This window comes from Leuresthes tenuis, unplaced genomic scaffold, assembly GCF_036924035.1.
Source record: "Leuresthes tenuis unplaced genomic scaffold, fLeuTen1.0.hap1 SCAF_15, whole genome shotgun sequence".
Taxonomy (NCBI): Eukaryota; Metazoa; Chordata; class Actinopteri; order Atheriniformes; family Atherinopsidae; genus Leuresthes; species Leuresthes tenuis.
In genome coordinates, this window is record NW_027325369.1 from 4,157,621 (window position 1) to 4,181,615 (window position 23,995).

The following is a 23,995-nucleotide window of genomic DNA, read 5'->3' on the forward strand; positions in this document are numbered from 1 at the left end:
CCCTAACAATGGCATTACTCAACTGTGAATGTAACCGTGCTGACTGTATTGTTATGAATAGGCCCACTATGATGCGTTAGCGTCAAACTAGCCAACCATCCCATCTAGCTTTGTATCCAATCACTAACTAACTGTTCTGCCTTCATTACCAAAAAGCATCTTCCCTAGATGTCATAATTTGCAGAACTTTGGCTGCTTACTTGAATTGCAGAGAAATTTTGAGATGAAGAGGAATTTGATTCATGTGAAGAGTGAAGCGGAAATGTAGCACCACGGCAGATCTGGCCACACACTTGCTCAGAGAATAAGATGAATGGATTGAAGGGCCAACTTAAGGATCTGGGGTTGTTAGAGGACTGTAAGAGCTGTAACACGGTTACACACAGTGGATAATGTTTTGAGAAGCCAGTCGGAGTGCTGTGCACCTTCTTTAAAACTTAAGCTTTGAAAGTAACTATGGTCAGTGGATTCTCAGTGAAAGGATTCTGTGCACAGCTACAGTGATAAAGAGTCGGGGCTCACCTCAAACACCTTTTTAATTTTTTACCTGGTAGTTTCACAAAGAAAGATTGAAAGTGGAGACAGCTGGGATTAACAAATACACTTAAATATTCACTTCTGCGACCACAGGATTAAATCTCTTGCTCCCCCCATTGGCGAGCCCATACTATGTTGATATTGCAGCTGAATTCTTAGTTGGACACACCCTCCCTTAGAGTGCGTGTTGCACATTTTTACAATGTGAAGTGACTGAAATATATAATATCTGCAGTGCACTTTTGTGGGACATCTCTGCTGCTGTCCAGCAAATCCAAATCCATTTAACATTATTATTGTTTGGTGATTGGATGTAATGATTCAGCTATATAATTTCCTGTGAGCTAGACCAACCATAACTAGTAATCTTCACCGTATGCAGAGAACAAAGTGTTCTCAGGTGGCACTGAGTGTGCTTCTGTTTTATTGCGCTGTAAATGTAAACTGTGCACAGTGTTTGCTCTTCCTCTTTGTTTCAAGCAGCAGCCAGCTACAGTCAATACAGTCAGCTACTTCCCTACTCTTTCTTTACTTAATTTTATAAGACATAATAGCTCTGTACTTTGTGAAAATACGTTGCTTTAAGCTCGCTCTTCTCTCTTGTGACACTCGCCCATTTCTACCATGTTTTCTAATTACTAACATTTCAAAATGATTTGATTAATTTCCAATTTTATCTTCTATTAATCTGGTGTAGTAGAGGACTTTCAGCAGTCAGGGATGTTTTGTGTGTGTTGAGGCTCTGCTGCTCATGACCCTGGGTGGTGCTCATATTTTATATTTAAGGAGTATATGTCCTTGGTTTTCACTGAGCGAACAAAAGCAATGGAAAATATGAAAGTCTGACAGCATAATTCATGTAGTTTTGACCTTAGTTTAAAAGTAATCACTGTGCATAAAATGAAACATTATGCATATAACTTTAATTTCAATTATAGATAGCACAAGGCATAAATTTAGAGAAAGAAAAAAGGACCTTCAGTTGACAGGATTCTAAAACTTCCTACTCATTGTCCTAACTCAGTTGATCTGCTTGGGAACCAGAGTTGATGGAAGAGTGTAGGTTTTGCATACGATACCCGAGTAAAGGAGTAACTGTAGATCCAAATATTTTTGCAGTTGAAAAATCCAGTATTGGACAAACAAGTGTGAAAGGATTGGATTCATCGAGTTAATTCTTTTGCTGTAAGTAGTCAAAGGAAAAACTGGTTGAGGGATTTTTTAAAGTTCATTGAGCTCGGGAGCATTTTTAACTATGCCTGGGGCATGATGCATAAGCAGTGTGTATGCTCAAAAACCACATAAACACTTTTTCCTACATATAAAAATCAGGCTTGTGCACTTCAGTTTCACAATTTCACAATAACTTATTAACCAAATGTTTGCAAATTTCACAACAAAACTTAGTAGTTTTGGTTGGAAAGACCTCTAAAGGATATCTAAGAGGACCACTGACGCCTTGTTAAATGTTTAACGTCACATTTAGTTAAATGTGACGAGGACATGAAAGTTCTGTAGACATCTAAGCGTAGCTGAAGACGTTAATTCCACATTGAAATTTAGCTGAGATTTCACATGGCGGTATAAATATGCCCTGTATCTGCAAGATTTAAAAGTGGAATCTTTGGTTCATTATTGCATCTTGCAACCCAAATAGCGATACAGCCTTGAAGGCAGAGTGGGCACTGGGATATAAACAGTATTTGTTTTTTTACCAACAGCTTGCCTTTCCATGGAAAAGTGGAGGTTATCATTCCTGATTCACATCAAATCATCAAAAAAATTTTACATTTATGTACTCAGCTTCTACCTTTGTGGTGTCAGGAGGCATATTGTTGTCTGCAGACAGCCTGTGTAGTTCCATATTTGTACGGTAATTCATATCACAGATTACATGTGCTGAAAATGTCTTTCTGTTGACCACAACTCATCTGCTACTGAAATATGAGTATGGAAAGATATGGTCTTATCTAATATTGTCTAACACAACTGACACACATACTATCTAACACAACTGAACAAAGTCATTATTCAGTTGTGTGTTGAAATGCAATGTTCAAATGTTCAAATTTTTTTTTGCACTCACTGTCACCAGAGCACAGTCTCTTAAATTGGTGCTTGATAGAGTTTAGTTAGTTTCCACACTATTATATCAGATCACACACCGCCATGTTAATCAAATACAGATTATCTTAGTAGAGTCTGATTCTGTCATTTAACACAATCCTTCCCTCATAAAACAATGAGTTAGAACACCTGTATGAGTGATTGTTCAAGATCCAAATATCCAAATGTAAATGCTAATATAATACCATACAAAAGTCATCACACAGCCACACCTCCCCCTTACTTTCATCAGTCATACGCTCTCACACACTCATCTTCTTGCAGTGAACATATTTAGGATGCGCTGCTGTTTACTGCAGGTGGTAAGCTTATTCATTATTGCTCTTTCTCACAGCGTTTTTCTTGCACATACCACTGACAGGAGCAACTTTACCAAGGCCATATTTTTAAGACCTACTTATTTTCCCGACTGACAGCAACACCCTGCTGTGAAGCTGATTTTGGAAGCCACGTCAGTGTTGCAAACCAACAGGAAGGTTAGAGAAGAGTCCAGTTGACTCTGTTTGTGGAATTTTGCCACACAGCTCTTTAGGTGCGTCAGCCAGCAAGCCCGCTGACAGAGAATGGATTATTCATTATTTTAAATTATGCCCAGAGTTCTCATTTCTCAACTCAAATATATGATTACATGAGCATGCATTGTATCTGACTGGCAGGTCATGCCTCTGAGGTATAGGTAATTATTACCAAAGCATCAATCTGCCCATGGCTCAGGCACTCTTGTATTTGGCCGAAACGACAAGCATTTCTAGTCTGTTTACATTTCATACATAGGAAAGTGGATTTCTGCTTACACAACACTTCATTGTCTTGTGTAATGGCAGAAAGCACTGTACAAGATTGTGGAGTGCAGCATTTTGTCTGCCTCAGGAATTCCCCAGGTATGAATAACACACAGTTTCATACGCATTTGTTGGCAGTTTCTTACACCAGTGGCCCAGAAAAGCAGCATGATGTATAAATCAGAAAAATCTGAAGTATCTCTCTTCAGAGATCTGCTTTTTTTATGTTTCACTTTAGTTGCTGATATTTCAAATCCTGGGAGCTGAAAAGAATGAACATTTTTTTATGAATAATGGATGGCTGCATGTTAAATAATTCTTTTACAGTTTGAAATGATGGTTGGGACTAAAGACAATTCTGTCATTTAGCAGTGTGATGACTCATGATGAAACGTTGATCGTTAGAATTACAGTCACCCAGGTCACAATTATCAAGTGACCAAGCACAGTCACGGTCATATAGGAGAATAGGCATGACGCATGAAAAAATTACCAATGTTTTCCCATTTAGTGCCCAGCTGACGAGAAAAGTTTCTTTCGTGTCTCTTTTTTTCCAATCACTATCTCTGCTTCTCTTTTTTTTTTCAGAAAATGCCATCTTAGCATTCGGTAATGGATCAGATGTGAAAACGAGTGCTAGTCAGCCCGGGATGCCCAGTCCAGCAGCAGACAACCAGAATCCACACTTGGTGACCGCCGCCCCAGGCATCTCCATGGAAACAGAGCAGAACATTCTGCAAGCACAGATACCTACTCAGGTGAGACAAGATGGAACGCTGAAAATGTGATGTACAACCTTTTCCAAACACAGAGGCACTAACGGAGACAGCCTCACTCAGAACTGGGTCATACAGCAGCACATACACACTGAGTGTTTGTTTTAACCAACTAGGAACAGCAGATGGATGGGACTTACACAAGATAGTTATTTAGACTGTCGGTACATGGTCACACAGAAATTGGCATAAGGTGAACAGAAACTGGGTCCTGGAGCTAAATTCTGGTCATAATTCACAATAGATGGTTTCATTTGAGTTTCAGAACTGTTCTCGTTCACAAGCGTCAATCACAGCTCTTTTTTCTTCATTTAAATATGACTAATGTGGGAGTTTAGGAAAATATGTGATACTTAAGAGCTAAATTAAAGGTCTTAAAGGAGACCATTTTTGATGAGGCTTCAGTAAACAGTAGATGGATCAACTGAAGATCCAGATGCATCTCTCAGGTCCTGTGTCAGGTTGTTTAAACCTATTTCTTAAGGTCATCACTTTCAGGTACTGTTCATCTGCTGTGTATAGATTTTTTTAGGCCTAAAACTTCTTTTGTCCTTCACCTAAAGTCCAGTTTCCTTATATATTTTTTTTTACATGTGCTAGTTTTACGGTTCATATGTCTTTGGGAATCCCCTTGTTGATACAAAAACACTGTTTTGTCTCTTTGAAACTGTCATTTTTGGTAAATTTTTTAATAAATGCAACGAAAGAAATGGGAACCAATTGCAACAAGCTGCTAGTAAAGTGCCTAACAGCACCATTTAAAACTAGTTCAATGCTAAGTTGTCTGGTATACGTAGACACAACGCTGGTTCATCTCTTGATTTAGGTTCCTTTTTTCAGTCTTGAATGTTTCATAGTTCAGCGTTAAGTGGCTTAACAAACAACACACATTCATCTGAGAAAGGTTCAAGGACTTGACTGAAAATTAGTGGAAAAAGTAGAAAATGTCCAAAGAAAACCTTTTAAAAAGACCTTCAGAAAACCAAGATCACCTTAAAAGATTACAATAAAATCTGGCCTCCTGGAAGCAAAAATCTATGGAAATGAGGGGTGGCTCAAAACGTTTGCCCAGAACTGTAAGTAAAAACTTTTTCTGAACACCCACCATCAGTGTGATCATCATACACTACAGAAATGACCCCATATCCATAACAGTAAACATCATTAATGAGACCTGTGCAATATTAAAGTATACAACTACTGAACTGTAATCAGACATTCATTTTAATGTGCACAGCCTGTTTTGCATTAAACATTCATGCAGTACTGCAGATTTTAATAATGGGGAGAAACTTATGAATAATCTAATTTTCTTCAGGCAAAAGACATTTGTTGCATGCACTTATGGGAACAAAAAAATGCTGTACATAACATAATCGACAATCTGCCAACATATATTAATGAACTTCACAAACTAAATGTATAAATAGGCTACATTTATTTTCCAGAGGCTGGCAAAAAAAGTCAAAAGCCCAAATTACATCTTTTTGCATCATGTTCTCTGAGTGGCTTGTCTCACACTTGATCTTTATAGTCTAAATCATCCTGAGATAAAATAAAGAACTCAGTTCAGTTGTATTTATACAGTCCAAATTCACAGCAAAAGGCACCTCAAGGTACTTTGATTATGCAATCCAATTCAGTCTAGTTCGGTGAAATGCATTCAAAGCCAGTTAAACTGATTCAAATCCATATAGTCCATTCCATATCATGCCAGTCCATAACAAGGTGCTTAGCTAAGGAAACTGCTGGATCTCATCGAACTTTCTCATTTACCCTCAAAAAATACACTTTTTTTACACAAAATATCTCTTGATCAACAACAATCACATTTAATCAAACATAAGGAGTGCCCCTGAAAATCCATAAGAAAATGAACGCAAGAGACACTACCCTGCAGTCCATCTACATATGCCAAACTTTTATTGGTTTGACATAACATTCCCATACACCAATGAAAAATAGCTGTGTTGGCTGTGTGAGAAGCATATTACCATGTTATTTACCATTTGCATTAGGTACAGCTCTAATCTTCAGGAGAACTGAAACTGGCTGTAAATTCTTCTCTAGCCAATGGTGTGCCATTAAAAAATCATTTATCCCACTAATTGAGAGCAAGGTATCAAAACTCATGACACGCAGCCATCATAGTTAATTTCCACCAACCTCCTCGAAGCCATCTCTTCAACCATTATGTCAGCATACACACATAAATTGCTCAATGGCATCCAGCATATTTCCAACTGAATTGAAAAATGACTGTAAATGAAACAGACCCATACCACCAAATATAAACTGGTGTAAATAGCTGATATAACTGCAGATGGTAATTATTATCTTCTCTATAAAAGTGGCCCTGAATGAAATGAAATTTTATCCCACTGTTGTTTTATCCCACTGAGTAATAATATCTCCGGATCTTATTCATTAAAAACAATCATGATTGTGCTAAATTGAGCTGTGCTCTCTCCTCAGGTGAGTAAACAAACCCTTTGACCTCTCCTACAAATTGTGTGGTCCAGGGCTCCTTCTCACCTGCCATTCAAGGCTGTGACTGACCAAAGCACAGAGCAACTATTGCTCTGACTGACAGCTGGCCACAGCATTTAGATATGTAGCTTGGTAAATGAATGTTAATCGATGTATTCAGCAGCCATACATGAATACAGATCATCACGATCAAGAAATTCATCCTGTCCACTGATATCTGGCTGCAAACCACGGTTTGACCATCCAACTTCACCCAAACCTAATTCAACCAGTTAGAGTTAGGGTCAGAGGGCTTCGCTTCCCAGATAGCATGAGCAATTCTAAAATTCTATTGTCCAAAATGATCAGACTAAAGCTCCCTAACTTGCTAGAGTGTTATCAAACATTTTCTTGTTGTAACAATGCAACAGAAATGGATGTTTCATTTCCAGATTTGTGTGTCTTCTTTCAGGTAAATGAGAATGACAGATTGTGGGGTGAAGATGGAGACTCAACTCTTCCCTCTCCGAGCCTTTCGGACCGCGGAGCTGAGCCCATCTGCCTCTCCTGGCCGCTCGTCCTGGGCTGGCTACTCCTGGCACTGCTCACCCACCCATAACAGGATTGCTAACCTGGTCCTCACGGACAAAGTTCGAAATCAGAGTGGGGAGGGGAGGGTTGGGGCAGGAGAGAGAAAACAGCCATTTTTATTTGTCAAATGAAAGTGTGGGAAAGGGTCCACTCTGTCCTGCCCAACTCCCCTCTCCCTCTCTGTCACAAAAATTACACTTATCTCTTTTTGTGATTCATGACTCAGAGCAGATGTGTTGTGAAGCCCACACCCTCAAAGGGACCACAAGGAAAGGGTGCCAGTGCCGCACCATACAGTAGGGAGGAAAACAGGAAATTCTCACATCATTCCCTGCTTCACGCCTGCCCAGTCACAAACTTTACATTCGACACACATAGACTTCGCTCATCAGAAATCAACATCCAAACGACAGTGAAAAGGGCCTGTGGGTTGAGAAAGTGTACAGTGAAGAGACACTGAAGATCCAGTGAGGGAAAGCTCTAAAAAATATAGAAAACAAAAGAAATCTTTTTTTTTGTTGTTTTTGTTCTTTAACATTCCTTGATGTAAAAGAAAAAATATTAAATGTCAAGACTTTTCTCTCAGATTACACGAGATTTAAGGTGGAATGTGTTTTCATCCACATGCCGCACCCAATCAGCTCTGCTCTTTATTTTGATGCCACTTTTTTCTTTCTTTGTTTTTTTTTCTTTTGCATTTTAGATAACTTACCCAAAATGTTAGATGGAAGCACATGTTATAATGGAGTCAGATCACAGTGAAATTATTTGACTGTTTGTTGTTGTGTCTTAAGTAGAAAGTGTGAAGAGTTCATTTCCAAAACAAATACATTTTAGAAAAGCTGAAATTAGCATTCTAACAAGATTAAAATGACCTGTAAACATGTTTTATGTTGTCAAACGAGGACCTACGAAACGATTATCCTTTAACGTACTGTTTTATATGAAAGCTAGAAATTGTTTGGTATGAGTAGATGTCACTTCTCGTAAATTTTGAATACCTCATTTTGGAAGGGAACTCTTCATGTATTCATTCATTAAGCTTTAAGTCAAAGACCTTGGGTCGACTTTGCTTCAGAACTGTAAAAAAAAAAAAAGGGATTTTGGTGAAGCAGCAAGAGATTGAGACAAGTTTATATTTTCTAAATGTACGTGGACTTTATCACAAAGAAATATCGATATTTATGAACGAGTTTGTGACCAATTGTGCATAACCATTGTGGGAGAACCGGTGGGACAGAGACGGTTTGGATGCCAGAACGGACGCATCTGCCTTTTAAACAAGATGAAAGTAGTGACCCGTGTTGCCCACTACCTGCTGGGACTCTTCACTCAACATGGGACGCCAAAGTATTTACAGTTGTGTAAAAGCACAGCTCTGCTTGGTCGAGCAGACATGTCCATTGAAAGTGTTTCAGAGGTAAATGTACTGAGGGGAGTTTGGAGCAATTTTCAGTACTGCCGTTGAATTCAATTTGTCCCAATGCATTGTGAGATGAGGCAACATATGCTGATTTTAACTGAAAGAAAATGTGCGGCCGCAAGCTGGAAATAGGCCTAATTAAGATGATGCGTTCGAGTTGGACAAAACACAACAAACTCTGTAAAGTCCTGATCCTGTCACTACAGCAAAGGGCTTCATTTTGCAAGTTCATCAAGAAGTGACGCCCGTGTTTTTTGAAAATATGTCCATGTAAAAGGACCGACATGTAATTCAACACGTTTTAAAGGGTCAGTTCACTCAAATTATAAATATTATCTCACTTCCTTCTAGTGGTGACTGGTCATATTTTAGTTTCAGATGCCGCCATTTCATAAGGAACATTTTTAGTTACTGCAGGTTCGTACATCATGAGACATTTGCCATTATAACTACATTTGGGTGATGTTACTTTTTATACCAAAGCTCCAAGGCAACAGCAAGTATGCACTCCAGTTTTGGAAACCTGACAAATCCAAATCCATTTTTCACTTTACTCATAACGCTGCTTAGCTGTTAACTCTCAAGAGAAGTATCTCTGTAAGCTAAGGGCTTCATTGTGTGTCCTAGTCACTATCTTTCTCTGTTCTCAGTTTGATGCAGAGCAGGTTGTGGTCAGTGGGTTCACAAGAAAACAGCTACAGTCATGTGATAAAGATTGAACACCCTCTATCACTTCTACGGCTTTCTGAATCAGGACATTATAAGAAAATTATAGAATAAGATAAATACAAACTAAAATGAACAACAGTGGACATATTTCAACATAATCTTTTATTTAACGAAAACCAAAATGCAGAAGCTGTCCATCCTGCTTCCATAGGAATTAACCAAGTATGTAGCAGCCAGGTGCTGCAAATTCAGTGCTCTTGGTCAACTGATCATCATCCAGTGTGAGAACCTCTATAAAAGCAGAAGTTTGTCAGTTTGCTGGACTGGAGCATTCAGGTGTGTGTTAACACAATGCCAAGGAGGAAACACATAAGCAATTATCTTAAAGAAGCAAATGTTGCTGCTCATAAATCTGAGAAGGGTTAGCTTATTTCAAAATATCATTCTACAGTGAGAACATTTTTTTACAAGTGGAAACATTCAAGACAGCTTTCAATCTTCCTTGGAGTAGAAGCCCCAGTAAGTTCACCCAAAGGTGAGACTGTGCAATGCTCAGAGAAACCGCAAAACACAGCACAAAAGAGCTACATATCAGACTACAAGCCTCAGTTAGCATGTTGTTACAGTACAATTAGAAAAAGACTGAACAAGTATGACTTATTTGGAAGAGTTCCTAAGAGAAAGACCCTAAAAGAATGTGCCAGGATGGCTTAGATTAGTAAAGCTACATGAATACAAACCACAAGACTTCTCGAACAATGTCCTTTGGACAGATGAGACCAAAGTGATGTTTGGTCATAATGCACAGCAGCACATTTGGAGAAAACCAAACACAGCTTATCAACACAAAGATCTCATAACAAGGGCTGATGATCTGGGCTTGTTCTGCAGCCACAGGACCTGAACATCTTGCAGTCATTGAGTCCACCATGAACTCCTCTGGATACCAAAGTATGCTAGAGTCAAATGTGAGGCCATCTGTCCGACAGCTAAAGCTTGGTTATTATTTGGTCGTGCAACAGCACAATGATCTCAAACAGCAGAAAATCTATAACAGAATGACTGAAAAAGAAAATAATCAAGGTGTTTAAAAGGTACAGTCAAAGTCCAGACCTCATCCTGGTTGAAATGCTGTTGCATACAGAAAGTTCTGTATCAGCGAATGCCCACATGCTCTGAACTAAAGCAACATCGCAAAGAAGAGTAGGCCAAAATCCCTCCACATTGATGTGAGACGCTGATATCAACACAGAAAACAATTATGTCAAGGTAATTGCAGCTTAAGGTTGTTCTAAAGCCACCGGATAATGCAGTGTAATTCGTTTTTCTCACACTGCTTCTAAATTTTTTCTTGTTTTTTGTTGAATAAATAATGACATTGTGTATTTATGTCCCGGTATGTTAAACCTTGGACGTGAAAGAGGATGTGGCTTCTATGTCACATGACTGTGTGTGATCTCTCAGATAAGAATTGCAGGTAAACAGCAGGGTAATCAATCTTGGGTTCATCACTTTGTGCATCTTTTTAACATTAAATGTAAACATGTGGTGTGTTGTTGATTGAAAAACATTGATTAGTGCTGATTTGATAGCGATATTGCAACAAATACATTTGGTTTACGTTTTCTGAGAAGGAATCATCTTTAAAGGGATTGCAAGTCGCTCTATACAGAATTGATCTTGGTCACCGGCTAATTCTTTATAGTTCAGTTTGAAGCAATTATAAGGACCTACTCCACTTGCCAGATAGTGAAATATCCTCCTCTGTCACAACACCTACTGACTGAGGTTGATAAATGAGGTTTCCAGATAAAATGGAGAAAAACGAATGTGTCTTAGAAATGTCCCTTTCCATCATTCCAGTTCTGTAGAATTAATTCATACTAAAACTGTCTATGGGAAATCTGTGGGAACTGCACCGCTAGATTTAGGTGAGGAAAATGCATTTTTGTGTGTGTATGTGTGGGATTTGGTTGAACTCGCCCTTTAAATGTTCAGCTATAAAAAACAGCAAGACTTCAGCTCTGTGGTTTTGTGGTGATAACAGTGTCTGGATGATACCTTCAGCGCTCACAAAGCCTCTGTCTCTTATCATGATGGTACGGCCAACAGCCCCTTTTGATTTGTCCTGTTATTCATCAGTCAGCGGGCATCGCATCATGTCCTCTGCTGCCGTGAGGGGACTGACCAACCTGCTCCCTGCTCGTCTGAGTGGCAGAATATTAGAAATGGATGTGTCACATTCTACAAATAAAGGCAACAGCGCAACCACACCAAGGTGAATTTGTAATGCAGGACGGAAGGACGCAGAGGGACTATTTCACCGTTCTAAGAATTTTTTTGGGACAGTACTTTGACCAGATGTGACTCTAGACCCTGATCCAGATTCATTAATTCATCGTCCACATTTCCTCGCTCCAGCAGCACCAACCCCCTCCCCACACGTTTAAGTTAAAAATCTAATTTTCATCACACATTGTATAATTTGTAAAGATGTTATAATATAGTGTATACTGTATGCTGCACAGTGTATACCATATCTATGATGTCTACAGTATAACATTCTTACCTTGGATAATAATAAAAAGGATTTATCCAAAGTTCTGCCTTTGATATTTCCAGTCATGAACAGGCCGATAAGACTTTAGGCACAAGCTTCTAAATGATTTATGTATACCTTAAAGCTGTACATCTGGAAGCTGAGGTGAAGCAGTTAAACACCCTCAAAAATTTTGTTCTTGTCAAATATATCACCAAAAACAAACAGTAAATGAATGCAACTTAAAAATCACTGGATCATTCTCTTGCCATAGTTGCTTGTTTTGGTGGAAAAATAAATGAATAAAATTCAGGCAGACATGTTGACATTCTGAAACTAGCACCTGTCTGTCACCTGTGGGTTTTTAATTTTTTGTTATTTTTTGCATATGGCGGCTCTAACTGTTGCCAGTCATGTTTTGAGTCAGCAGCTATGTGGGACAGACCTCCTGCTGTCCCACATACTGTAGCTGTTTGGTCCACGGCTGCTGCTGCTGCAGAATGATAAAAAAAGCTGCAAATCTGACCGCCAACAGAGATCTAAGTGCAGGATGATGTCAAACACTAATGTGTGAAGTGCAGATCTTAACATCAGACACTTTTAGAACCACGGATTCTGGTGTCAGATCATCACATTTCAACAGCTCATATCAGGCTTTAAAGGAATTACACAAATGGCACAAAAAAAATATTTAACACTAAGCAGTGTAATGAGAAACAAAAAAATTTTTTTTACTGAGTGAATTTCTAATCTAATCATTCCTATTTCTTTTTTATTAAGAGCTTGTTTATATCAGCCATGTCTAAATACAGAATTAACAGTTACTGCAAATACAGGAACAAGAAGGCCTACTCTTCAACTAGCACGAGCCGTATCAGTAAATTATAGTAAGTGTCTAAATCCCTTATTAAGGCCTTCCCATAAAAATGCCAAGCAAGAAAATCAGGTTATGTGAGAACAGCTGAACATTTTAATTACAGTAAATTGAATTTGAACTAAACTCTGCAAACTGAAATTTGTGCCTCTCTAGAGCACCACAGTGGCGATCGGCACTAAACTTAATCATAAGGCTTCTTCCAAATTTAACCACGTTACAGTCCTGGTGGGAATTATTGGCACACATGAACTATAGAAAAGCAAAGAGAAGGCACGCACATGTATGAATCCACTGGATTAGGCGCAGGATCAAATGACTGTAGAAACAACAGACGTATCTAAAGGTCAAGTCCCTCAATTTAGCTTTATTTATAGATCACTTTTCAAGCATTTGAGGTGCAACCCAGAGTGCTTTACACAACACAACAAAAAAATATTTAGGAGGAAATAAAACAGAGTAAAAGATTTAACTATTTACAACACTCATAAAAACTACTTGCAGTAACACTGAAACATTTACACAGTAATAAGAACTTAGATAAAAATCCATAAGGATTAGACGGATCAACAAATGAAGTAAAAGCCTTTTTGAAAGAAATACGTTTTTAGCTTAGTCTTAAAACCAGCAAGGGAATTTGCCTTCCAGTTTGGTTTTGGAATTTCTGGGAATAACAAGCAGGCCAGAACTCTGAGTCTGAAAAGCTCTCATGGGTTGATATGGAATAGTGAGATCTTTAAGGTAGTATGGAACTAGATCATTAAGGGCTTTATATGCAATAGTCAGTTGCCTTAAAAGTCTTCTTTCATCAGTTGTTCGTGTTATCCAAGAAGTTTCACGAAGTTTCAAGAAGTCATAAAACTTTTAAGACACATCCAGGATGTGGCACTTAGAAGACACTCAGAGAAGGAAATCTGTGAAGATTTGTGCAGTTTATGAAAGAAAACTAGAAAACATCAAAATAGCTTCATGCTGAATGAAAATATCTGCTGGGTTGGTTCCAGCCCCAAACACAAGTTGCACACTGAGCCGAGCAAGGCATTACTATTTCAGTTCAGTTGTATTTATATAGCGCCAGGTCGCAACAATGTCATCTCAAGGCACTGCAAAGATACAGCCCCATTCAAGTCAATTACAATCCAATTCTTTGGAAATAAGTTATAATCCAATCAATTCCAAATGAGTCCAATTCACACAGAGCCAGTTAGTTCCCTAGCTAAGGAAACCAACAGATTGCACTTGAACTTCACTTTGATCCAATCCCTTGTCCTGAGCATGCAGGAGGTTATAGTGGAAAGAAAAAACTCCCTTTTAACAGGAAGCAACCTCTGGCAGAACCAGACTCAGGAAGGGTGGCCATCCGCCTTGACCAGCTGGGCCTTGAGAGGACAGCAGTTATGACAACAGCTAATAACAATAATGTCATATTTACAATGGCAGTAAAGAAAGCAGAGTGAGGAAAGTTGCATCATGGGAGGTCCTCCAGCAGGCTAAGGCTAAAGCAGCATAACTATGGGATGTTTCAGGGTCACCTGAGCCATCCCTAACTATAAGCTTTATCAAAAAGGAAAGTTTTAAGATTAATATTAAAGCTGGAGAGGGTGTCTGCTTCCTGAACCCAAACTGGCAGCTGATTCCACAGAGAGGGGCCTGATAACTGAAGGCTCTGCCTCCCATTCTACTTTTAGAAACTCTGGGAACAACAAGGAAACCGGCAGTCTGAGAGCAAAGTGCTCTGTTAGGAAAATATTGCAATATGATATCTTTAAGGTATGATTAAGAGTTTTATATGTGACAAGAACTTTTTCAGATGCTATTCTATTCTATAGTTCAACAGGGAGTCAATGAAGAGAAGCTAAAACTGGAGAAACGTGATCTCTGCTGTTAGTTCTCATCAGAATTCTGGTTGCAGCATTTTGGATCAGCTGGAGGCTTTTCAGAGAATATGTGGGACAGCCCAATAATAAAGAATTACAGTAGTCCAGTCTTGAAGGAACAAATGCATGAACTAGTTTTTCTGCATCACTCTGAGACAGGATGTTCCTGATTTTAGCAATATTATGAAGGTGAAAGAAGGCAGTCCTAGAAACCAGTTCTATGTGTGAGTCAAAGGATAGATCCTGGTCAAAGCAAACCCAAGACTTCCCCTTGTAGTCATAGAAGCCCAGGAAATACCATCTAGAGTAACTATCTTTCAAGACATTTTCTTCCTGAAGCACTCAGGTCCAAAGGCAACAACTTACTGTATGTCATGTCTGTTAATTTTGTTAAGTTTTAAGTTCCTGGTTTAGTCTTTAGTTTTGCCATGTTTTTCCTCAGTCACTCTTGCCCTGGTCATCAGCTTCACTCATGTCCCCTTTGTTTCTCCCCTCAGCTGCACTCCATCACTCCTCAGTATCACCCTCCTCAGAATGTAGTCTCCAGGTTTTCTCATGCCCATTGCCAGATCCTCACCGTCACACCTCTTCCTAGTTCTTGTTTAATCGTGTCCCGTTCAGGTCTGGTTGTTCATCATTTTTTCTTTGATCAATTTTTGTTGTTTGGTTTTCCAGCTGAGCTGAGTTTTTCTGTAACAGTTTTTTGGAATAAATACAGTTTTACTTTCAGCCTGCATTTTAGGTCATCCTTCTCCACGCCACAACCATTATTTTGATACCGCATGTCTTTGAGACATGCTTGTGGTTTAACCAACTGATTAGTTTCATCTGGTTTCATAGATGAATACAGCTGAGTATCATCAGCATAGCGATGGAAATTTATGCCATGCTACCTGATAAGACTAATTATTACTGACAGATTATTTCTGAGTAAATGTTCACAAAGTTGACTTGCAACAATTTTTTTTTCAATCAATTTAGATATAAATGGGAGATTGGAAATAGGTCTATAATTACTTTACAGTTCTGGGTCAAGAGTAGGCTTTTTAAGCCAAGGTTTAATTACAGAAACCTTAAAAGTCTGCGGTACATAGCCTGTCAACAAAGATGTATTGATCAAAACCAATATGGAACTGTTGATCAAGGTGGAAATTTCCTTGAACAGTCTGGTTGGGATTTGGTCTAAAACACATGTTTATGGTGTAGTTGAAGCTATTGTTATTGTCAGCTCAAAGAGCTCAACTGGACACAAACAGTCTGAATACCAATCAGGTTCTAAAGACACTCCTAAAGATACTGTACCTGATGATACATCAGTGACATTGGTGGGAAGGATTCCATGAATTTTCTCACCGATCAATCTTACTGGTGAATAAGCTCATGAAGTCAATACTACTGAGAGTTAAAGGAATACATGGATCAACAGTGCCCAGACTCTTTGTCAGTCTGGCTACAGTGCTGAAAAGAAACCCGGGATTGTTGCAAATGGTTTTCCGATATGTTACTAAACTATCTTTTCTGACTAATTAAGATTCTTCTAAATTAATGCCATTTTCTATCCAGCTTTCTTGCAATCTGCTTTAAAGCACACATGTGATTTAAACTAAGGAGCCAGACACTTCTGACCGACTGCAACATTATCCAAAGTTGTACACATTGAAGCAGTAGCACTGTTAAGTCCCGCACTTGTTTATACTAATGAAAGAAAGGCACAAAAAGACAGAACTAAAGGTTACAAAAATGTTGACAGATAAGCCCAAGTGATGTTAGATCATGCTCTGCGGACAGAAGAAACTGAATTATAGCTACTGGGAATGCAGTTTGTTTAAAAGCATAAAAATGAAGCCTGTAATGAAAATAGATTAAAACATGCTTTAGGGCTTATTTGCTGCTTTTTCTAATGGATGCATTGCATCAAAGGAATGATGAAATTAGAAGATCACCAAACATTTAAGAGGAACCTAAAGAGTGGCTCTATGTGGAAACTTTATCTTTTTGTTATTATAGTTTTTTTAAGGTATCCTGATTATTGAAAATTATTTTAACAGGCCAGTAATTACTGGCCAAAACTATAGCTTTAGGCTAAAAGTAACATGACCCAGAGTAAACAAGACCAAAACTGAAATGCCGTAAACAGCACTTTAACAATCCCAATCTGCTACACTCAGACTGTATAGTTCTTTCATGTTGCAATAGCTTACCTCATTAGAATGCAATCCCATTGCTATTCATCTTTGTCCCTATGCTTACACTATAAATGTAAGTAGAATGAGGCCATCTCACATAAACAAGCAGCAATCTCTGACAAGAAACTCTGATTCTATTCACAATGCTGTGAATAGAGAACGAGAACAAAAAAAAGCCTCCAAAAACTTTTTTGTTTCCTTAACAAGGAAAAAAAAAGTCTAAAAAGATCATGGAAAACACAGTGAATCATGAAAACAATTGTTACTTGGAGGCTACTGAGAGATACAGCTTGAAATTTGTTGCAAACTGAGAAAAAAAAAAACATGACAACAGCCGACAGTCAACTCAACTGAGCACAACTGCAGTAACGTTCATATTCAAACAAACATGGAGAAAGCAAATTGAAAACTGGATAGAATTTGATGAGCTGTTACTTTAAGACAGTCAGCCTCCCTGAAGCTCTCTTCGTTAATTATTCCAGCTCCACAATAGGTGGATTTCTCTGAGCTGCAATCTGGAAAAAAAAAGAAAATATTAATTACATTTTTTATAAGCTGCAGTCTGGAGGGAACTTTACTTCCTCTACACGGAGCAGATGTTTTCGTAATTAAAGGCCCAATATCAAACACCAGACTAATCTGGAGTGTTAAGTGGGACCAGAGTGACAGAGTGTCATTTGTATTACTTATCACACTTATTAGCACGATGAGAAAGAAAAAAAAAATCTACAAAACATCTCAACTCCTCCGAAAATGGTGATTTAAATTGTTTGCTGAGGTTTGGCTTAAGATACACTTTATTTATCAGCTAATGTGAAATAAAAATTCATTATGATACATGTGCTTTGTTTGAATAATGGGCTTTTAATTCAGAGGATAGAGCAGCAAGCAAATAGGTTTTGAAAGCTAGTTAGTGTAGCATGTGAAAGGAATTGGGGAAATTTCTCTCTATCCCAAGGCAGTGTACAACAGCTTTATAAGAATAAATATACCACTCGAAATGCTTTCTATTAAAAAGAGGCTCTGTATTTTATCATTCCTTAGAATCTTTTCTGGATGTAAATTAGATTTATTTCATTACATATACTATCCACAAATACAAACTCAACACAACACCGGTCCTCTCCTCACTCTTGTTGCTACACTGAGCGCTATGTGTCGTTCTCTGAGCGTTAACATTACATTTTCTGCGTGTTTCTGAGAAAGATGTGGGTCTCAAAGTACAATTATTTGATAACGTTGATATATGAAAAAATATTTAAACACAGTTATTAAGAGTACACATGCATTACTATGATCGGAAAGCATTGTTTACTAGCATCTGCTGCTAACTTACAGCTACACTGCTAAACTATTTTCCTGTTGGATCAATGGAGTAACTTTATCTTCATTATGTTTGCGTTTACTGCATTAAATTGCACACGAGATGCCCTGGTTTTTGGTGGCAAAGTCTCCACCCCAAAAACTAGACTGATAAAAAGAGGGGTCAAAACAGGGCTGAGACAGACAGAAACTATGCTTAAACCAACATCTCAATAAGAGCTCAGAAAATTGTGTGAAATTGTTAAAGGTAAATTTCAAATTTCTCTCAGATGAGCCGAAAAGCCTTCCACAAAGGTACGTCCTCACTTATGGCTCATTCGGCAAGCCTCCTCTCTCCTCAGTCCTTTCACCTTCTGTTGCATTTTAAATGGAAGAAAAATTCCCTCAACAATATGTCGCTGTGAACTATCACTGGGCCACAGACAGGGGGATGGTGGAGGGAGGAGGTGAAGAGGTATGAATCAGAAAAATTAGATGAGCCTTTGCTTGAATACGCTGCACCCATATCGGGGGGAAGCGTGGGATTAAGTGTTTTGCCCAATCACACTGACATGTGGAGAGGCTGGAAATCAAACCACCTACTGATGGACAACTAAACCCTCAGACAGTATTTCATTCTCTTTGACAGATACATAACATCCAAGTTGTCATAGCAGGAACATCTTGGAAGGTATCTGTAATGTAATATCACTTTTTTGTTATGGAGTAGGCTGCTTTTTTTTTTATAAATCATGAGTTTACTGCAGACTATGTGACAGTTAAACACCATCATCAGAAAGAACAGCCACTGTATATCGGATGAAGCTGATACATGTTAAACGATGTGATAATGTGTCTGATGCTGTCAGCAAGACACAGATGCAGCATTTCTAAGAATGGCACTTCATCCTGTTACCTTTGTTCAGCAGAACTGAAATTTTGCTATTGGCCCTGCTGAAAAACCATCGTAATCAAAGCTGTGGAAAGATATCAGACTGTTGATTGAAGCAACAAAGACTTGATAACCTGACATAAGGCAGTTGCATGTAAAGTCTGCAAACAATCTCTGTCTGCTCAAAATTAGGTTTAGAGGATGGGGTGGGGGGGTGTTTGTTTTGTAAACAGCACTGCAGTAATGTGACGGATGTGATGACAAAGAAGAAGAAGAGCCTCATTATCGGCCAACTGCTACAGAGCAGCAGAGTGTGCAAGCTGTTATAAAGATCAGGATGGATTTAGTCACAGACTTGAAATCAAAGGGCAGCAGCTAATCATCTGTTTACACCGTACAGCTCCAGAGGTACAGAGGGAAGGAAAGCAGGGTCAGAGCAGGTGGCAGTGTCAGAGGGAGAAAGGAACCAGTGAGATTTTTTGGTACACACATTCATTCAGCTGCTAGGCTGCCATCAGGCAGGAGGCAGCGAGAGGCAGAGCACACCTTGGAGAGGTCGCTGGTCCATCACAGAGACAAACAACCAGGCTCAGTCAGGCTCACAGCTGGGGTCAACTTGGAATCACCAATCAGCCTAACATGCACGTCTCTGGATGGTGGGAGGAGGCCAGACTGCCCAGAGAGAACTCTCACCTACACGGGGAGAACATGAAACTCCACACAGGAAGGGCCCTGCTGAGATTCTAAAATGGACCTTCTTTCTGTGAGACGATAGTAACCACCTCACTGCCGTGCAGTCTGACACTGATAGGTTGAAAGCTGAAGTTGGACTAAATTTCTCACAAAAAATTTCTCAATGTCTACTTAAACACGTTGAATAAATATTGAAAAAATTCTGTCTGTTCACTAGATGAAGCTGCTAAATGCCATTCCTTGTAGATACAGCATATACTCATTTCACAGCAAAAACGATATTTGCACATTGCAACGGCATGTCAATTTGTTATCTGACATATATATATATATATATTCAACTGCCCCCATTTCAATGTCCAGGAAGCATCTTGTTGGCAGCACACAGTCTGCATAGTTCCATATTTATAACATTTCATATGAACCATTGAATGTGTTTAAGTGACATCTTCATATGGACCACATTTTATCCACCAGGGATATAGTTTGGAAAAATATCTTCATATTAAACAGCAAATCCTTTTCAACTTAAAGTGATGGTGTGTTTTTAACACACCGACGTTACAATCGTCTTTATGGTCAACAGAAAAGGGGTGAAAAAGGTCCTAATAGGTCCAGACAGCAAATCTAGCAAAAAAATGTGTGTTGAAATCCCTGCTTGAGGTTCTCTGGGATTTTAGCATGATTTATAAATCTTTATTGTTGTTTGGGTGACCTATAAATTTTCTTAGGCAAAAGGTGACTGAAGATTTGTGGAAATTCATGGCTACATAAGGGTTGTGACAAGATGCAACGTTAAAAACAGGGAAACAGAGATGATGGTATAAAAAGGAGGGAGGGAGGTATAAAAAGAGTTGGGCTGGGATAGAAGGAAGAGAAAAGGAAATAAAATGTAAGAAGGGAGCAGCAACAGGAGCAAAAGAGAAAGAGAGAAACAAGAAGCAACAGAAGGAATGTGGTGATAGTGTCCAGACAGAAAAGTAATGGTATCGGGAATGAAAAGAAGGGAGAGAAAAATTAAGGAAGGGAATGAGGGAGGATGTAATGGGAGAAATCTGTTCACTTCATCCATTCCCCTTTCTTCATCCAGTAATTTAGAATGAACTAAAGGAAGGAAAGGGTTTAGAAGAGCAAGATGAAAGGAACAGAGGCATAATTGAAACCCACGAGTTGTTCACTGATACGGATCATCTATAACTATGCTGGAAGAATATCCGAACTCTAGGGGTCAGGAGAGCAACTGTGTGAGAATTTTGAAAAATGTGCCCCTGTAGGTAAAGCTCATGTGGGGAAAAAAACAACGTCTACGTAACATGCTGTGTTTATGTGAAGCCAAACCAGCAACATGGCGTTCATGAAGGTGATGGTTTTATTGAAAGAAAAAGGATTTCAGCCCCAAACATGTAAGTTTTGTCAAACTAACCAACCAAGACGTAACAAGTGTTTTAAGAAAGTGTTGAAGTGTTTTGAACTCAACGTAACTCACACGGTTGTCATATTGGGGTTGAACATGCATCTGGAACTCATGACTGATTGAACTCTCTGTGCGTACCTGTGACATCCAAACCACTCTCCTGCCTCCTTTTGAGGATTTTGTGGCTTTTTAAAGACTGAAGAATGATGTGTGCTCAGATGTGACAATATTCATATTAGACATACTTCTGCCGCTTGTAGGGGCGTTAATTTACATGATGCTATCATGGATCTCCTTGATGGAGGAAAGATTATGAAGTGAAACAAGGAGCGGGAGGATTGAAGAAGAAAAGAAGAGTTAAGAAATTGCATATATAAGAAAGTACATGATAAAACAGAGGAAAATAGGTAGGAAGGCAAGGAATAAAAATAACTAAAATAAAAAGAAGAGGCGACCCAAAATCCCTATTTAACAATTCTTTATCTCAACTCCTTCCCCTAGTCCAACTCATTTTTGTTATATATAGGGAGGTGCATAGGTGTCCCTCTTTTTTTGGGATCAAGGAGTGGTGGTCATCTAGCCATGAAAATGGCCCCTGATTGAAGGGCTAGATGGGATTAGGACTGGGCCAAAGCAGGTAAAAGGAAGTGATGTGAAAGAAAGATAAATTACAAATTGAGAGATGGGATGATGGAGTAGGAGATGGATTAATGGATGAGAAACAGCAAAGAGAAGCAAAAAAAAGAGTGCTGTCAAGAAAAAAATGTAATATTTGGAAAGACAGGAGCAGGGAAAAGAGAACGATGTGGAAAGAGGTGGGGGGTTGTCGGGTGAGGAGGGGATTTATAGGAGGGGAAGACACTTGTGAAGGAGGTGAAAAGTAACGAGAAAAAATTAGGACAGTGAGGGGAGACGGGTGAGACGGAGAGAAGAACAAGACAAAACAGGTGAGAAAAGAGGAAAGGAAGGAGAAAAGACAGACAGAACCTGAGAAAACATAGGAGAAGAAATGGGAGAAAGAGGAGGTGAAAGGAGAGCTGAGAAGTGAAAAAAACAGAACAGGAGTGAGAAGAGGGCGAAAGAGAGGAACAAAAGGAGACATGGAGTGAGCGAGAGGGAGGATGAGGTGTCAGAGAGATTAAAGGGAGAGAAAGAATAAAAGAGTGATGGAGGATGTCTGGTGATGAATAATTGCTGGTGAGAGCGCTGCAGCTCAGCGACGCTCTGCTTCTCCTGCCGCTGCGTTGCTGGAGGGCTCAGAAACATCAAGTGCAGCATTAAAAATAGCAGCAATCATTTGAAACCAGGCCCGAGGAGGCATGTATTTACAAATAATTATTCTCATCATTTGTTTCATCCCACTTGGAGCAGCGGACGTGTGGAGTGTGTCGCAATATGACAATCCAACACGGGAAGAACTTGGGCTTTCTTCTAATTCCCACAGAGACACTATGACACCTGCTGAGAGGACTGACATGAAACCATCATCTCCTCAGGATGTTTTCGAATGATTCGTGACCTCTGACTTTTTACAAAGTTCTGCTCCACTGACATTTTTCTCTTGATATAAACAATACCCAGAGATTAGATATTCACGGTTTCGACCTCAGTCTCCTCTGCTTCTAAGTGACTAAATATCTCCTTCTACACCAAATTTCACACCGATGTGCTCAGAATTTTGTATAAGTGGAAACAAAGACAAATTACAAATGATAATTTAGCGCTGCCCTGGAGTCAAGGCTGCAACCTTTCTGTTCCAACCTTTTATATTGTTCCGAAATGGATGCCCATCATCTTAGAATACTCCATGAATTATAATCTGGTGTTACAATTTGGATTAACTAGATCAAAATTTTCAGGCTTTTGTTCTGGGGAGCATGCACCCATCTTTAGACTCATAAGCCGCCATCCAGCACCGTCTTTGTGTCAAACATCAACAAGTCGCTCGGGTACTTCCATACGCTTTGAAAGTACTTGGGTAAAGTGAGGAAAATGTCAGTATTAGGCATTCGAATGCAGAATGAAAATGATTTCATTGTGGAAAGCTTTGCCAACATTTTCTCTGTTGCCATGGTGATGCATTATACCAGCTCAGAAAACCCAGCACGTCCAAATGTGATGCTTTGAGGTAAAAATCAGTTCAACGAAGCATCAAACTAAGCATCAGTTTCTAACAAGTTGGGAATGAGAATAGGTTTGAACATCACTTGATTAGGAAGTATTTGGTCATAAACCAGCGAAATGAACCGTTTGAATTTGTATATTGTGGAATTTGGAATCGATTTATGTATACCCATTAAATATATTATTACAATGAATTGAACTCTTATTGGCTTGAATTGGATAGTCTTTTAAGTGCCTTGAGATGGCATTTGTTGTAATTTGGCAGTATATAGATAAAATTAAACAGGTGAAATGGAGAAATTAAAGAGCAGCACAACAGTGGAAGGGACTTTCACAGTGACCTGGAGGAAAAAAAAACTGCGGTGGACATCTACAAGAGAAAAGAAATGGGAGTATCTCTGATTCTATATCGTGGGGAAGACATTCAACTTGCACTATAGTTGAGACCAGAAACAGCCAGTGAGCTGTCATTTTTATCTTTGCCAAGCCATAAAATTCTCAAGTGTTTCCATGCTCTTGAGTGCACATTGGGTCCATTCATCTCTTCTTATTCACATCTTGTAAATGCAAATCCAAAACTACAATGGAAACCCTGCTACTCGTCTCATTGAGTGTAACATTGTGAATATTCTGAAATGCCACCCCTCTGGCACAGGCAGATTCAAAAGAGCACCATGAGGTTTGAAATGAATGTAGTTACAAGAAAAACAGCAATGGGTG

General features: G+C 39.0%; 1 protein-coding gene across 1 annotated transcript in view; it reads left to right on the forward strand.

Annotated features, from left to right (window-relative positions):
* gfra4a (GDNF family receptor alpha 4a) overlaps positions 1-10,231 on the forward strand; it is a 163,340-nt gene extending 153,109 nt beyond the window's left edge. Inside the window, exons 7-8 of the mRNA XM_072364940.1 lie at positions 4,035-4,204; positions 7,164-10,231. Of these exons, the coding sequence (XP_072221041.1) occupies positions 4,035-4,204; positions 7,164-7,310 (317 nt within the window). The 3' untranslated portion in view covers positions 7,311-10,231. The remainder of the gene's footprint in view (positions 1-4,034; positions 4,205-7,163) is intronic.
* The last annotated feature ends 13,764 nt before the right edge of the window (positions 10,232-23,995 follow it).